The sequence below is a fragment of the Paramormyrops kingsleyae genome, chromosome 17, assembly GCF_048594095.1.
Source record: "Paramormyrops kingsleyae isolate MSU_618 chromosome 17, PKINGS_0.4, whole genome shotgun sequence".
Classification (NCBI taxonomy): Eukaryota; Metazoa; Chordata; class Actinopteri; order Osteoglossiformes; family Mormyridae; genus Paramormyrops; species Paramormyrops kingsleyae.
Genome location: NC_132813.1, coordinates 9,741,106 through 9,756,064, shown reverse-complemented (window position 1 = coordinate 9,756,064; position 14,959 = coordinate 9,741,106). Strand labels below are relative to the sequence as shown.

The window sequence follows — 14,959 nt, the reverse complement described above, 5'->3', positions numbered from 1 at the left end:
AAGCATTCAGGCTACAGCTGACTACAAGTATGGGTGGCAAATATATGGCGAGTATATGATCTGAAATTCATTTCTGAAGTGGTCAAAAATGCTATATAATAAAGGACATTCCACATTATTATGAATTATGGACTCTGTTGCCCGATTAAATTGCAGTGGAGGTCTAGCCCACCCAGGCATGATGACTCAGCAGAGGTGCATTTTTATTTATTGATGCGACGGCATCTCTGTCCGCTCTGGCTGTTTACGGCCCTGCGCTGGCGTAAGCGATGTATGCCCGCTGTCTGGCCCCCCCTTCTCCTTGCCATCTCCTACAATCAGGCTTTCTGAATTAATAAAGGGTCTTATTAAATGACAGTTTAATCCCCTGGTAAATGGTTTAATTGCTGCAGTGAAAGATGATTATGGCCGGCCCTGGAAAATAGTGCACTAAAATAAGCCCCGCCCCACCCCGTCACTCACTCCCTGTCCTACCTTACCCCCCCCCCCCTCCCTGGTCTTTTACCGGGCCCCCCTTTTGGGTCCACAGTGCCCCCGCCTCGGGACTCCACCATCGCAGTAGTCATGGGGGCCTCGGTGGGGGGGATTCTGGCGGTGCTCATCCTGTCCATGGTGATCATCAAGTGCGTCCGTCGCCGGAGGAAACAAGAACTCATCTCCGACGAGCAGAAGATGGAAGAGGAAGGGAAGACGGACGCGGAGGGAGGCACCGAGGAGGGCACCAAGTGAGCATTTTTCTCTCTCCCTCCTTCTCCTCCCCTCTTTCTCCTCCCCTCTCGTGATCTACATCTCCCTATAGTGTCCTCACTCTTGAATTTCCAGTAGCTTCCTTGGATACCCAGGCAGATTCAGGAGCCCCGGCACTTTACACGAGCCCCTGAGTTAAATGACAATAATATATAATATAAGGGGGCACAGGTGACCCAAGGTGACGTTTCGTCAGGGGGCCCGGAATTTCCGGCCACGCCCCTGCGTGTTTAATGTCAAAAACGAATCGAGTGGAAAATCAAAATCCATCACCTCCGAGGAATGAAGTGGCAGCGTGCAGAGGTTTATAAGTTGGGGGGTGGGTGGTGATCTAGCACGGCCTTCTGGTCAAGGTAGAAAAGAGCCCATGCAGAAATTATTTTATATCATTCTGTGCAAGCCCTCTCGCCTTTCACATCAAAAATAGCATTACGGAGACAGAGGGTTTCCTGAAATAAACGTCCCAGAAGCCACCAAGAGATTGGGCAGAACCGGTCCTCACGGGCCGATGGACCAACTGGATTTCATCTCAAGTATTAGCCAGGGGGAATTCTGGGAACTGTTTGGGCCTCCAGTGGGTCGATCGTACTCATCCCCCCTCTGCCCCTTTAGCCATGGGAGGCTGCCCACTACCTGCTGGCCCCATAACTTGTCACCAATACGTTTCTCCTTTCTCCTTCTTTTTCTTCTTCTCCGTATTTGTCTGTGCTGTAACCTTACCAGGCAGCTATAACCGGCCAGCACCGTCCTGGGAAGGCCGAAAGTTTGGTGAAGGCCCTCTTCCCCCCCTTGCTGGTAAAGAGATCTATGCCTGGTGATTTCTTTTGTAGTCATGTGACTATCTAACCCCGCCCCTCCCCGGACACAAATTAACAATATAACCACCCCGGTTGTCCACCCACTGTGCTCTCTGATAGCTTTTCTGCCTCTTGTTCTGATCCCGTGTGGGGGAGCAGTGAATGCCTGAGAGAATGTCATGGAGTAGGCAGATGAACCATAGGCCATGACATTGCAGACACTCCCAGATAGAGCTGTGTGCTACTCTTGTAACTCAACAAGTAAAGCATTGTGCTAACAATGCAAAAGACATGGGTTCACATACCAGGGAGGAATGGCTGGAATTGGGATCCTTCCCACTGCTGTGAGTGATTTTGGTTGAAAGTGTGAGATGTAGAGCTGAATCTCACTATGCCATGATTTGAAGTGTGTAAACATAACACAAGGGGCATTATACCTCTTAATCTCTGCACCTGGCCAAGCTGGCAAATTGCGGTTGTTGTCGCTATTTTGCCGGTGCAATATTACGCCATTGCTGCAACTTTGTTGCATGCCCAAAATGCAGGAACATTGTGCCTCATCGGTGGACCTCGTCGCAGGTTCTGCCCACCCTCAGAACAATGTTCGTGCAGCTAAGAAGCAATGCTTGTGGTCGTGAGTGGAGGGGGCAGTGCTGCTGGCTGAGCTGTTGGGTAGCATTTTGTTGCTGTCAGTGCTTGTTTTTGTGTGATTGTGTAGTTTGTTTGTGCGATGAGCCGTTCCTCAGCCTCCCCTCCTAAAGACCTTTGGGCATTGTCTGAGAATGACGACTTTACCCTTCTTGTGAGTGTTAAGTCCTTCTTCCCTCTAGCTACCATGGACATTGGAGCCGTTATCCTGACAGGTGGCCCTGAAACATTGGCAAAAGCTTCGGGTGTGCTTGTTACTCTACAACACTTAGTGTAACGAGGGAACACGGGTGCAAATGATCGATGTGGCACCTTGCTTTAGAGCGAGGCACTGACCATAGCAGAAAAGCTTTGAGGAAAAAGCTACTGGATCCAATATCAACAGATTCATGCCAAGACGGGTTCAGACCACTACAAAGATTTCATCTGATTATCTTATTTCAAACAAAATGTCAAAACACTACTGCAAGTATCACTCTTATTTTATGGGAAAATTGTCCAGGGGTCAATTGAATAAAGAATGTCAGGTGTCACCAGCAGATACATGTGGTTTCCATTGTTCACCTTCTACCCTGTGAATGTTCGTCAGTATTATTTCTGTTTTAATCTTCATGTTTTTTCTGTCCACGGAGATGGTATAATTCTGTTTGTAGTATCTTGCCTAGTTTCCTACTGGCAGTATGGAGACGTCTCTGTTGGTGTCTTGTGTGTTTTTCTGTTTGCCGATGCCCCTCCTTGGCATGCATTCTGTGCTCTTTCTAAGACTGAGGACGTGTGTCTCCAGTGCTGACTTTGGCACTTGACTCTTCCCTGTTCTCTTCCCGTCTTCCAGACATGCCTACTCCCTGCCCGAAGACGTCTACTGAATTTTGCTCAAACGGCCATCGCGCCGCCCTCATGCCCCGCCTTTCCAGCTGCCCCCCCCCCCACCCCAATCCATCACCATCTTCCACCATCCTCACCTTCCTGTCTCGCTTGGGGGCCACGGACAATAGAAGACGACCAATTAGCAAACCCTTCTCCCCGAGTCGCCCTCCTGTTCCTTCTTCTACCGGGGATTTTAGCATAGTCAGGTCACTACTTATTCATTATTCATTTTTTTTTGACCCTGTCCTTTTTTCCTGGCCTGTTTTTTTCTCTTCCCACTTTTATGCTCTTTGATTTTTGTTCCTCTTACTATCTGTCCTCACTTCTTTTTGTCGCTATTCCCCGGAGCTCTTTGCTTCCCCTTAGAAGTTACTTATGTCTCAGAGCGATATTCCTCGCAAAGCTTCCGTGGCCACCAAGTACATGGACACTGCACAGTGAAAGGCCAAATGAACAGGGGTGGTTTTTAAAGCAAACATCTCCCCCTTCATTCTAGATAGTCATCTGTTTAAACTTGCTTTATCTACTGACCATATCAAGATATAACTAAGGAAATTTTGCCGACTGCCTGATTACGCGTCTCTGCATACCTCACGACGCGGCGCATTTCACGACAGCAGCATGCCTTGCGTGCAGACTCTGGTCCAACCGTCGTTTGACAGGATGCGTGTTGACGTGAGTTTGGACCCATTTGCACTTCTGAGTAAAGGCTGATTTATACTTCGGCGTAGAATCTATGCCGTAGCCTGACTCACACCTCCCAAGACATGTAACTACAGGCGTCAGGCTACAGCAGGGTCTCCCAATCTGGTCCACTGGGATCCAGAGTCAGTCCATGATTTCCCAGCTCCCTGCCAGACAGTCCACATCCCCAGGACTGGACTGGGACACACTGGGCTACAGCATAAGCGAAGGCAGTTTTTCTAACCTTTCTCCTGCCACGGCAAAACCTGCCAAAAGGGGGCGTGTTTCTACCGATGCTGTTTGAAAAATCTCGGCTACTGTGTAGGGCTACGCAGCTACCTGCAGTGTTGATTCCACGCAGAAATATAATTCAGCCTAAAGGCAGTAATGTGCACAAGCATGCAGTCCTGTTGGACTGTGCCTGCGGAGTGTGTGTCGATCTGACCACTGAAGATCTTTAGCATCGTAGTGTGTCTGTGCTCTTCTCTGAATGTGTGAAGCATATTACCCTGAATGAAAATATCGGGGGTGGATCCCCTTTGTTCCAAACCCAGGGATATCCTGCGTTATCTCTATTGCTTGCTCACACATATACCTGTACATTAGCTTTATAGCCACTGTAACCTGCTTCAGACATCAGCATGTGGAGTTTTTTTCTTTTTTTGATGCATCTAGTAAAATGCATGGTGCTCTCTAGTTTGGTTCGTCATATTACCAGAGCTGTACATGAAAATAGGCAACATAACCGATTTCCCGGAGAGCCCTTCTTTTTCGCAGATCGTGGCCCTGGCCGGGTCTGCAGTAACTCATTGCTGTCTTGGCTGTGGTGGCTTCCATCATTCCTGTACAGCTCTCAAGGTTTAAGTAGCTCAGATTAAGGTCAGACCCACAGCCGAAGCAAAAACTCCTGCTGAACCTTCTCCCTACAGACACCTGCTCAGATACACCCACATGCCATAACCCACACGCACACACACACACAGACACAGAAACATTTGTAAATATATCTTTGTGGGGACTCTTCATTCATTTCTATGGGGAAAACCCTAATCCCAACATGACGACCTTAACCCAGCCCTAACCCTAACTACGAGTAACAAAACAAAAAATAAGACTTTTTGCATTTTTTAATTTTTTGATTGCATTCACAAATCTTTGTGGAACCTTGAAAAATGGTCCCCACAATGTCAAAATAGCAAGTTTTTATTACATTGTGGGGACCAAATGTTCCCCACAATGTAATAAAAACTTGCTATTTTGAATAAACCTATACACACACAAACACTTACACACACACTCTCACACACACACACACATACAGTACTCCTAGCACTGCCCCTCAAAGTCTTAACTGAGTACAATAAAAACTTAAATACATAAAGACAAATTCTTAATTCCAATACATTCAGGGAAAAGTACATTGTAACAAGTTCAACTATAAATTTAGAAGTACAATTTATAAATCTATATATTTTTACTTTTTAACCAAAAATAGAATGAATATTATACAGTTTATCAGAGTTACTGCCATTTATTACTGCACTCTCTGTCTTAACTGCAGTTTTTCAAATGTCTGGGACTTTTGTCTGCTGTACATGTTGTCTGTGATACTTTTATACAGCGACTGCAGAGAATCCAGGGTTGCAGGAGTGCCTGAGAGGTGTGATACTGGACACATCTGAACCAAGCCATGACTTTGGCCTGTAAATAGCAACTGACTACGAAGGAATTCAATCAGGTCGAATTGTACAGTGTTAAGTGACCAATTCTGACCATGCACTAAGCAAAACTGTGTTTTTTGTTATGTAATGATCTGCGCTCTCAGTTTGTTTTGAGAGAGAACTGCCGGTCTGTGGCGACCTGATACCATCTCATATATTTGGATTGTGTCAACGCTGGTTTTCTGCCATTACAGTCAGGGCTTGTCGTTTTGTAAGAAATGCGATTACGCTGTTAAACCATTTATGGCGGGACCAACAAGCAAACGTAGCGTTAGTTGAGTATTCTCTGTCCTGAAAACAACAATGAAAAGGCAATACTCAGAATAGCCACAGGTCAATGACAAGGTTGTTAGTGTATGTTTTTATAATGCCAGAAGAAAAGCACACTCGCAGGTGAGCAATCCTGTATTACCTGGAGAAAATAAAAAACAGTTTGCTATTAGTTCTGTGTGATAAAGTGGTTTTGGGAGGCTTTTGGGAAACTAAGTTAAAGTAAACAGAATTTTACCATCTGGTTACATGAATGAAGCTGCATGAAAGGATCTGCAGGTCACCTTTGTGCAGGAGTCCTAATTGAAATTAGGGATGCATTGCTAATTCCCTGACGGACAGCTGTCTCTGAACTTTCTGCTTCTCACGCACCGTTCTCTCCTTTGAAACAGGCTGCTTTCACATAATATCTTTGCCAAAACTGTATTGTCAGACTCAGTTTTTCACTCGAGCCGTTTTCATTGTTATATGTGAAGTATTATCTGGTTTTGTTGTCGTCTTTTCATTCTCTTTCATGTGTGTTTTTGATGTTGATATCGCCATTGCTGCTTTTGATGTAGTATTTGTGCACTTTGGAGGACAGGAGTTCTGTCTGTGGATGATCACTCTACTGTTTCTTGAGTAATTTAATTTAACTCAAGCTTGTTTACAATTCTGGGGGGGGGGGGGTACTAATCAGAGGATTACGGTATTTAATTAGGGATGTAACTTTCACTGAATTTACTGCAGGGGGTGGAGTTGGAATCATTCATAACTACAGATTTACAAGCCTGCATTTTTAACGATATGTCAGTCTTTTGTTTACTGCTGAAACATCACGGTGCAGCTTATTCGTTCCAATACAGTAATTGGCTGTGTTCTTTTTACTATATTTTCAAACCGTCCCACACTGTCAGTTGAGTACACTTTGCCTACACAGTTCACACAGATTCTGATATGAGCTGTTTAACTGATTAACCCTGCAGTATGTGACAGAATGTATATACCCTGAGAGGACCCATAAAAGCATCTTCGGAATAATGTTGCGAAGATTGTTATTTCATATACTTTGGATTCTCATTCACATCCCCATAGTATTAATCCTAAACAAAGCCAAGACACAGGGGCATATTTCTGATGTTAAAGATGGGAGTTGTGCCAGTCTGTATTAAGCGGTGATCCGGCACCTCCGAACCCATTATTCACCTGCTAGACCAAGTAGGACCACATCACCATGTACTGTAGATTCTCTCTGTTTGTGTCCAGCAGGCAGTGAGCTGTGTTCTGTCCGATGGCTTCTGGGTTCCTGTGTCCTCCCTGTTAGGATGCTATACTCTGTAACGTGGATATGACCATTGGGGTAACTATCGTTGCCTATTTGAACTCGGTCAATGGGTACTTAAAAAGGAAGAGCATACGTGCGTACATGTAGCTCGCTTACCGTGTATGAAAAGCCAGTTATATTTCCAAGCATATTTTTTAATTATATGTTTAAATATTTTCTGTTTATAGGATTTGCTGAGTTTCTTAGTTGTGCAACTGTTCTTAGTTTTCTTGAATTTTGCACTGGGAGCCAACTGGAAATTGATTTAAAGTCTGAAGTATTTCTCAGCACAATTATATAGTGAAGTAAACTGTAATAATGAGAATCTTGAAATGAAATATATTGTGATCCAGTTTAGTAACTGTGCTTCTCAAATCGGATCTTCTTTAGGTTGTACAGGACGCAAAAGAATGATGATGTATAAGTTTAGTCTGGTACATATCAAAGACTGCCTGCCTTGATTTTATTGATCTCCATGTACAGTAAGATCAGGATGGTGAAGGATACTGGATTTTGATTTGGGGAAAAAAAAAACAGTTTCACCAAACCAAGCTGATGGCTTTAGTACTGCAGTGAATGCTGAGCCAGTTAGAAACCTGGATCCTGTGTCTGCTTGTCTGTCTATATACATGCATGCTACTTTTGCACTGTAATCCTGAGTGGGATAATCAATCCCCTTATGGAAAAAAAACACCAAAATGCTCGCGCTGCATCCTGTATAACTAAAAATGCACTGTAATCACACATATTTTGAAATAAACTTGATTAAAAAAAAACAAGCTTTATTTCTCGGTCTTTTATAGATAACCTAAATAACACCAACAGTACTTAGATTTAGTTCTGTGTAATATGCTGTTTTATGACATTACCTACATAAGCTAAACCATTCCACAAAAATATATAGTTGCATGTCAGATATTAATTGAAAGAGTCATAGCAGTCCAGTTCTAAACCGATTGTATTTAGTTGTCTGTAGCGTGTTAGATTTTCAAATGTAATTTTTGACTACTTTTCTTTCCGCATATAAGCAAAACAACAAAAGGAAGATTCTTGAAACTAAAAGTGACATCAGACTACTAAATAATAAAAAGTTTTACGATTGTAAGAAAGTAATTATACATGACTTTGTTTGGTACAAATGTGGCAGAGTAAAAGAAGGTTAACTTGCTGCAGGGTAACTTAGCACAAAAGTAGATTCTTTTCACTAGTCAGTGTGAGTTACGCGATGATGTTGACCAGGGATGATTCATTGGATTTGACTGTTTGGGGGGCTTTAATTAAATCTGAAGAAATACCAAATACCCCGCAATCCCCTAAAAAGGAAATCAAGTTTTCAGGCAATAAAATTTGCATGAAATGTTTAGGAAAATATGGGCCAAAATTGCTAAATGGATTTTGAAAAATAATTTGTCATGGGGGGCTGAGAAAAAAATAGGCTGGCTAAAGCACCCCTAAGTAGGGCCTAGAATCACCTACTGTATGATGGTGGCATCCAGTGTACATCTACTGAAAAATGAGGACTGGATAAAAAAATCACCCACTGTCCAGGCAGAAAAGGATGGAGGCCTGCTTAGGCCCCAGGGGTCGTCTTCCAAACCCGAACTGTATTTTATGCTACTATTTAGTTGTGAAATATTCTCTTTCGAAATGCTGTTTTTTATTGAACATTGATGGAGAAAATAAAGACAAACAAGGAGAGAGCAAGACGTCCCAGGATCTGCTTCTCCTGCTCATTGTATTCACATCATGTTCACCTGCGTCGTTCAACTGAAGGTTATATGTTTTTTTTTCCTTTTTCCATGTTCTAATTTTCTGTGGCCCAGTAAAATCTGCAATGTTTTATTCTGCAGAGGTTACGGTTTAGTTCGTATCTGTTTGCTACTGTAGTGGTCGACCTCTATTCTGCTGATAAAATTCATAAAAAGTCATCTGTCATTTGGCAAACCAGGGCTGGAAGTTCATGCCTACCACATTACTGGAACTCTTTTTAAAAAATCCCACTTAAACCTAATGGTATAACCAGGTGCTTGCTTTTGAGGAGAAGGTCACCAATCATTTGAAAATCAGTCCTTTTCTATGATTATGGAGCAATATCTTTGCACACCCTGTAAGGTTATGCGCTTCTTGAAAAGAAGTCCTCACCTGTGAAAGCACTGAGTAAATGGAAATGTTTAATGTCAAATACTTAAATGTCGTTATGTAACTCATGTATAGGAGCCTTATTTTAATGCAGTAGTACTGATACCCATGTAGGTATTGGAAAACTAACAATGATATTTGGGCTTTGTGCTACTAGAATTGTGATTTGCAGCCAGCTCTTAGGAGCTCTCAGTAGCGTGAGGCTTTTGCAGTGATAAACTCAATTAATACTCTGCTTTAAGTATTGTGTGGCTTTGAGAAGTAGTATGTATTATGGGAGCCAAACAATTAATTCCATTAACGTGTAAAAGCAATGCTTTAATGGCGTGGAGAGTCATTTTTTGCAATAAAAAAAACCAAAATTTATAAAACAGAAAAGTAGTTGAAAATGTACCAAAATAGACTATATCCAAACATTGTTGCTGTTGTGCTCAAATATTACTTGCTATTGCTCAATATTGTCTCTATGAAATCAAAATATCTCCATGCAGCTGAAGGCTGTCTTTTAGCTATTATTTCATGTTTATTTTTCTGCTCCTCACTCATTTTTGTTCAACTTCTCACAAACACATCACACTGTCTAAGAGTGAGTTCGACAGCAAGGATGAAAATGATCATGGTTGGCTCGGAGAGCACTTGCAGAGTTCACGGAAAAGCGGTGATTTTTTAATGCTTTTTTTTTTTTTAACATATACTAGATCTTGAATCTTGAAAAGAAACCATCGTTAAAATCGCAAAGGCTGCTAAGTTTTGTAAGCTGTATTGTAAAGTAACGTTGCTTTTGAAAATATTCGATGCCGTCCAAGCTGTTCATATCGCACATCGTGATAGTTTTCATTTGCATTAGCATGTGCGTGACTCCATAATGTGCAACCCCTCCCACCTGGGCCGTCTCCTGCTCCCCATACCACCCCCACCCATGGCCCAGGACAATTTCCCCAGTCCTCCCCCCAAGATGACAGCCCTGTCAAAGGCATCCTTGTTGTGACTTCAACCTCTCTTTTGGGTCACACGCGGTTATTACAAAAATAGTAGCGGGACAATATTGCTGAGATACACCGGAATCATAAAATGCAGAGGCTACAGTACAATATCTGCCACAGTTCACACTTCTGACTGTGCAGAGAATCTGCCTGTTAATCGAAGCTGCCGGTGAAACTGACTAATAACTGTTAAAAAGTTAAGCGGAAATATGTTTTAGCTACTTTGGAAGATGGACAAACGTACCTAATTAACAGTAAAAGCAGATCTTCAGAACTGACAGGTAGTGATTAATTTATTTTCTCACCCTGGATTTTTTTTCTTCCTTAGTGATACATGTGCGAGACACTATTTGCATTTCAACACCTTTCCCATCCTGTTTAATACCGTCCTCCCCTGCTTTGAGGAGGGATTTCTCTGAGGGAAAGCCCTGATGAAGAAAATATCTGATGAACTGAAAATTGCAATGCGGCTATCTCAAATCCAGGCTTGTCGAAAATAGCCTGTGATTAAATAAAAATTGCACTCCGCCAGTAAAAATAAGGAAAAGGGTATGAATGACTTCTTGGTGTTTTTGATACTGCCTTGTATTCTTCCTCGAAGTATAATTGCAAATTCTTCGAATCCTTCATAAGCATGAATTTATTCAAAAGTAACACCCTACTACACCACAAGCAAATTAGCCGCTAATGCTAAAACAACATGTAAACAGTACACCAGCTGCACTAGAATTATACTCATGTCAGTCATCAATTGAATTAATGTAAATGCATGCAAAACCCTGGCAGTTGACGTAAACTGCATGTTTTCTCACTAACATATTCAGAACAGTGAGTAGTGGTGCACACGCCGCTCTTTGGCTAGGATTTCGCTTATCCATACAGGCAGACCATTAATCATCATCCCATACATTGCATCACCTTCCCGTTAAGCAACAGGCTCAAAAGTTTAGCAAGCTACTTAGTTTTCTCCACTGAGCTGTTAGGGACTAACAACAACTCCTTCTAGTATTTGTGGAAGAACCATATACAGTATAAGGAGTGAAAGATTGACATTTGTACTGGGAAAGCATTTGCTCTGAACAGGACAGGAATAAATTAGGACGAGAGTCAAAAGGCCCTTGATACTGGTTCTTGGAATGTTAGTAATGATCAAACATAAGGTTTTGCTATGAATATTATTATGAATTGAGTGAAATGTAATCCTAGGGTAAAGGTTGAAAAATAAGTTTTTATTGTTCTGATATGTTTAGATTGTTGTAATTACAATAGATTATGTAAGGAAGCTATTGTTGACACGTGTTTCTGACAAATCATCTTTGAGAAGAAAAGGATGACAGAGTAGGGCACTTTGGAATCTGGAATCGACTCCATGACGCTAAAGAGCAGGCGAACATTAGAATTTCATTTTCTCCTGACCACCATTGATTACACATCTGAGTCTGAAATTTCAGGTCTAAAACATGCGACTTACGGGAAAGAAGAAAAAAAAGAAGCTTTTTCCAGTAAAAATTTCAGAGAAATAATTCGGAAAGCACAAGTTAAGGCTGAAGATCTGACGCTCAGTAGCAGGAGCTTTCTGAAGATGGGTGATAATATCGTTCGTAAAAATGTCACCTTGTTATTGTGTGAATTGATCTATTGCCATTTCTAATTCTGTTAGAAATGAAATCCCAGAGGAAATCAAAAAAATGAAACAATCAGATAAATAGCTAGCGGCATTCTTAGCATCCATACCTTTCTGACACAGAGCCTCTTATTTCAATGTCATTATTAGTTACCAACTAATGTAGGGTTTTATTGATTTCATATATTTTCTCAGCATCAAAGGATGTTGATAAAATAACCTGGGCTCATCATTTTCTGCTCTGTAGTTAATATTAGCTGTTCTTTGACCTCATATAGTCTGTAGGTTACTGCATATATGGCTCGACCAGAGATGGAATGTGACATATGTACCTGCAAAGCTTCTTATGAATATTTATAAGCAATAATATTTTAAGTTAAAGATCACAGACCCTCAGAAATTAAAGCTTCAACATACCTAAAAATGGAAAATTTAGTATGCGGAACTATGGCTAATTGCTATGTATAGCTAGTGTTTAAATGCTAAATGCAATTGTTGCAAATGCAAGTGTTCTATTTTAATGCCGCATTAATTAAAAGAAAGGACATTCAAAGAGTTTTTTTTTTCTTTCTGACAAAACAGTCACTGGGCTTATCACCGTCAATTCTACTCACAACTTTACTGCTACTTGTAATTTCATACAATATCACTGAAATAGGCACAGAAACTAATTTAGCACCATGTCCTGATCTTCGTTCAGCCATGAGACAAAATTGCACCAGTTTTGTGTTAAAACAAATTCACAGAAACAAATTAATTGTACTTATACTGTATGCAAATACTGCTGCTGCCCAGAGGATATTATTTTCACGCAAAATGAGAAACGGAGACAATTCTGAATGCGATGAACTTCTTCCTACCTTCTCTGCGGATCTGGTGAGTCCAGCGGATAAAGCAGCTCTCTCTTCTTCTCCATCCCGGTGAGTAAAACACACGTAAAAGCATCGTCCCTTTCTTCCACCTTTACTGGTCCTCTTGCAGTTACGTCTCGCTGGGGAGCGGAGACTGATGAGGGAGGTATGGGGAGGGGGGGGGGCGCTCCGCTTTTTTTTCTACTGACGCTGAGTCGTTTGTGGGACGGCCTGAGGTCTCCAACTTCGGCAAGAAGCAGTGTCGGTAATCTTTTTAAAAGAGAATGTTCTACATTGTGTCAACTGCAAACTGAGAAGTGGATGTGTGCGAGAGAGAGAGAGAGCGAGAGAGATGGAGAGAGAGGTAGAAGTGACAGTGAGGAAACTGAGTCCCTCTGAAGGCTCCCACTGCCTCCCTCGACTGCCCTCTCAACTCAATCTCCTGCCTTCCTCCCTCCTGCAAAGACTTTTGCCTCATCATCCACCCCCCCCCCCCCCCCCTGACTGCAGGCTGGGGGGGACACAGATCTCTCCAGGTTGTTTTCCTCATTGGTCCTCTGATGCCTCTTTATTTTCTATTCACATGTTCATTTCCATTTCACTTCATGTCCTCCCTTCCTCCAAGCGCGCAGTGACTGAGCATGTCCCTGAAGCCTCGCGGGACCCTCCCCTTGTCCTTAATGTTGCTGCATCTTTCTTTGTCCCAAAAACCTACAGCACTCTCTCCTCGCCTCTGTCTCACTTAAGCTGTGCCGCACCTCCTGGAAATAAGCTTTCCTGATAACCGTGGCCTATAATAATCCACCCCCATGTCCGTTACTCCCCCAGGTCTCTCTGGATCGCCATCTCTTACATCTCTCTCCCTTTGCACCCCCGCCCGCCACCTCTCACCACATACAGTAGATTACATTACAGGAAATGCCGGCTGGTAATTTGCATACACAGCCCCCCTCCCCAACAAAGATGGTATTTCTCAAGGTCACTCTGCGCGTGGTACATGGAGGTCTGTGGTAAGCGCAACGGATGCAGATGCGGCCCGGCCCTCTGGAGGGGCGACATCATAAATCACTCCACTCCACGGGGGGTGGATATAACTAGGAACTAGGACCAGGAACTAAATAAAACCGGTGTGGATAACTGGCCTTCCTGTCTCTTGCTAACAGGGGGCGTGTGCCGGAACGCGAGCGCGAAGGTTACTGTAGGTGACGTGCGCCGCTCTGCAGGTAGGAGTCTGACAGAACGGACGGCCTTGTTAGCGCGCCGCTGTTACTGTACGTGTGCGGATAGTGCACGGTGGACTGTACCATTCCCAGGTACACGGGGACGCACCCGCATGCAACCGGCCTATATGCATATGTACATATATATTATAAAAGGCACACATAAGCTATGAAAGGCACACAATCTAGATACGCACACACAGATACTGACGGGCACAGAGTAACACTGAGTAACACTGACATATTGTTATGTAAGACTGTGAAATATCCGTCAGTAACATAAATCAGCATTTACTCATTAAGGATGTAGGGGTACAGCCGCTCCACTGAGATCCAAGGTCCAGTTTCGTTGACTGGTTTCATTTTCTGTTTATGCCTGTAACAGGACCCCCGTGGCTTAGTTACGATGACCTTTAAAAAGTACATATGTTTACTACCTCCTCTCAGCCCCCCCGCCACACCCTTCCGAACCGTCTCAAGTAAATCTAGATGGTTCTTTCTTGGGCTTCAAATGTCTGCCGCCTTGAGAACGAAGAACCGGACACTTGGCCAGCTGCAGGGGGCTGGCGCAGGGTCAGGAAACCCAGTCCAGACACTTAATCTCGAGAAGACGGAAGGCATTCAAATTACCAAGTCAGGTGATGCTTGGCTTTGCCACTTGAAACAGGGCAAATTTAAGCGACAGAGGGAGATATTCGCGGTATAACACTCCCTTCCCCTCGCACAAGAACAAACACATGTAGATACTCAAACTGTGCACCCAAAGCATGCTTGCCTGTAAATTTAGGCATCTATATATTAACAGAGGAGGTTTTTAAAAAGCAGCCAGAGGACTGTATGCAAACATATGATCGCAAACATGTGAACTTTCCCTGTCCTTTGGCGAGTATAACGATACGTGTCAGACCTTGCCGACAGCTCCGGACTGACGGCTCTCCAACCTGCATTGCAGAAACCCTCTGATTTAAAACCTTCTTAGCACAAAAAGTGCCTGCGTTTGCAATCGCCCTGAACTCAGCAACGAATGGGAAAGGGGGGTGGGGGATCAGAGCTACGGAGAGAGAGTGAGAGAGAGAGAGAGAGAGAGGGAGGGAGAGATTGAGAG

General features: G+C 43.1%; 2 protein-coding genes across 9 annotated transcripts in view; one reads left to right on the top strand and one right to left on the bottom strand.

Moving 5' to 3' along the window:
- The window catches only part of scn2b (sodium channel, voltage-gated, type II, beta), a 28,461-nt gene extending 20,645 nt beyond the window's left edge, over positions 1 to 7,816 (top strand). For 2 of the 3 annotated variants that reach the window (XM_072701242.1, XM_072701244.1), the window contains 2 exons: positions 530 to 725; positions 3,025 to 7,816. In XM_072701242.1, the coding sequence (XP_072557343.1) occupies positions 530 to 725; positions 3,025 to 3,058 (230 nt within the window). In that variant the 3' untranslated portion in view covers positions 3,059 to 7,816. Of the gene's footprint in view, positions 1 to 529 lie in introns of all 3 variants that reach the window. The other variant, XM_072701243.1, reaches the window with a different exon arrangement.
- Positions 1 to 14,959, bottom strand: part of LOC111854957 (T-cell surface glycoprotein CD3 epsilon chain-like) — a 67,878-nt gene that overhangs the window by 52,333 nt on the left and 586 nt on the right. The window contains exons 2-3 of one of the 6 annotated variants that reach the window (XR_011983240.1): positions 14,762 to 14,905; positions 12,644 to 12,904 (exon numbers count right to left, since the gene is read on the bottom strand). The exons of 1 other annotated variant lie outside the window; for it this stretch is intronic. The gene's annotated coding sequence lies outside the window, so the exon portion shown is untranslated. Of the gene's footprint in view, positions 1 to 12,643; positions 14,144 to 14,761; positions 14,906 to 14,959 lie in introns of those variants that run through there. 4 more of the 6 variants (XR_011983239.1, XR_011983238.1, XR_002840788.2 and 1 more) reach the window with 4 other exon arrangements.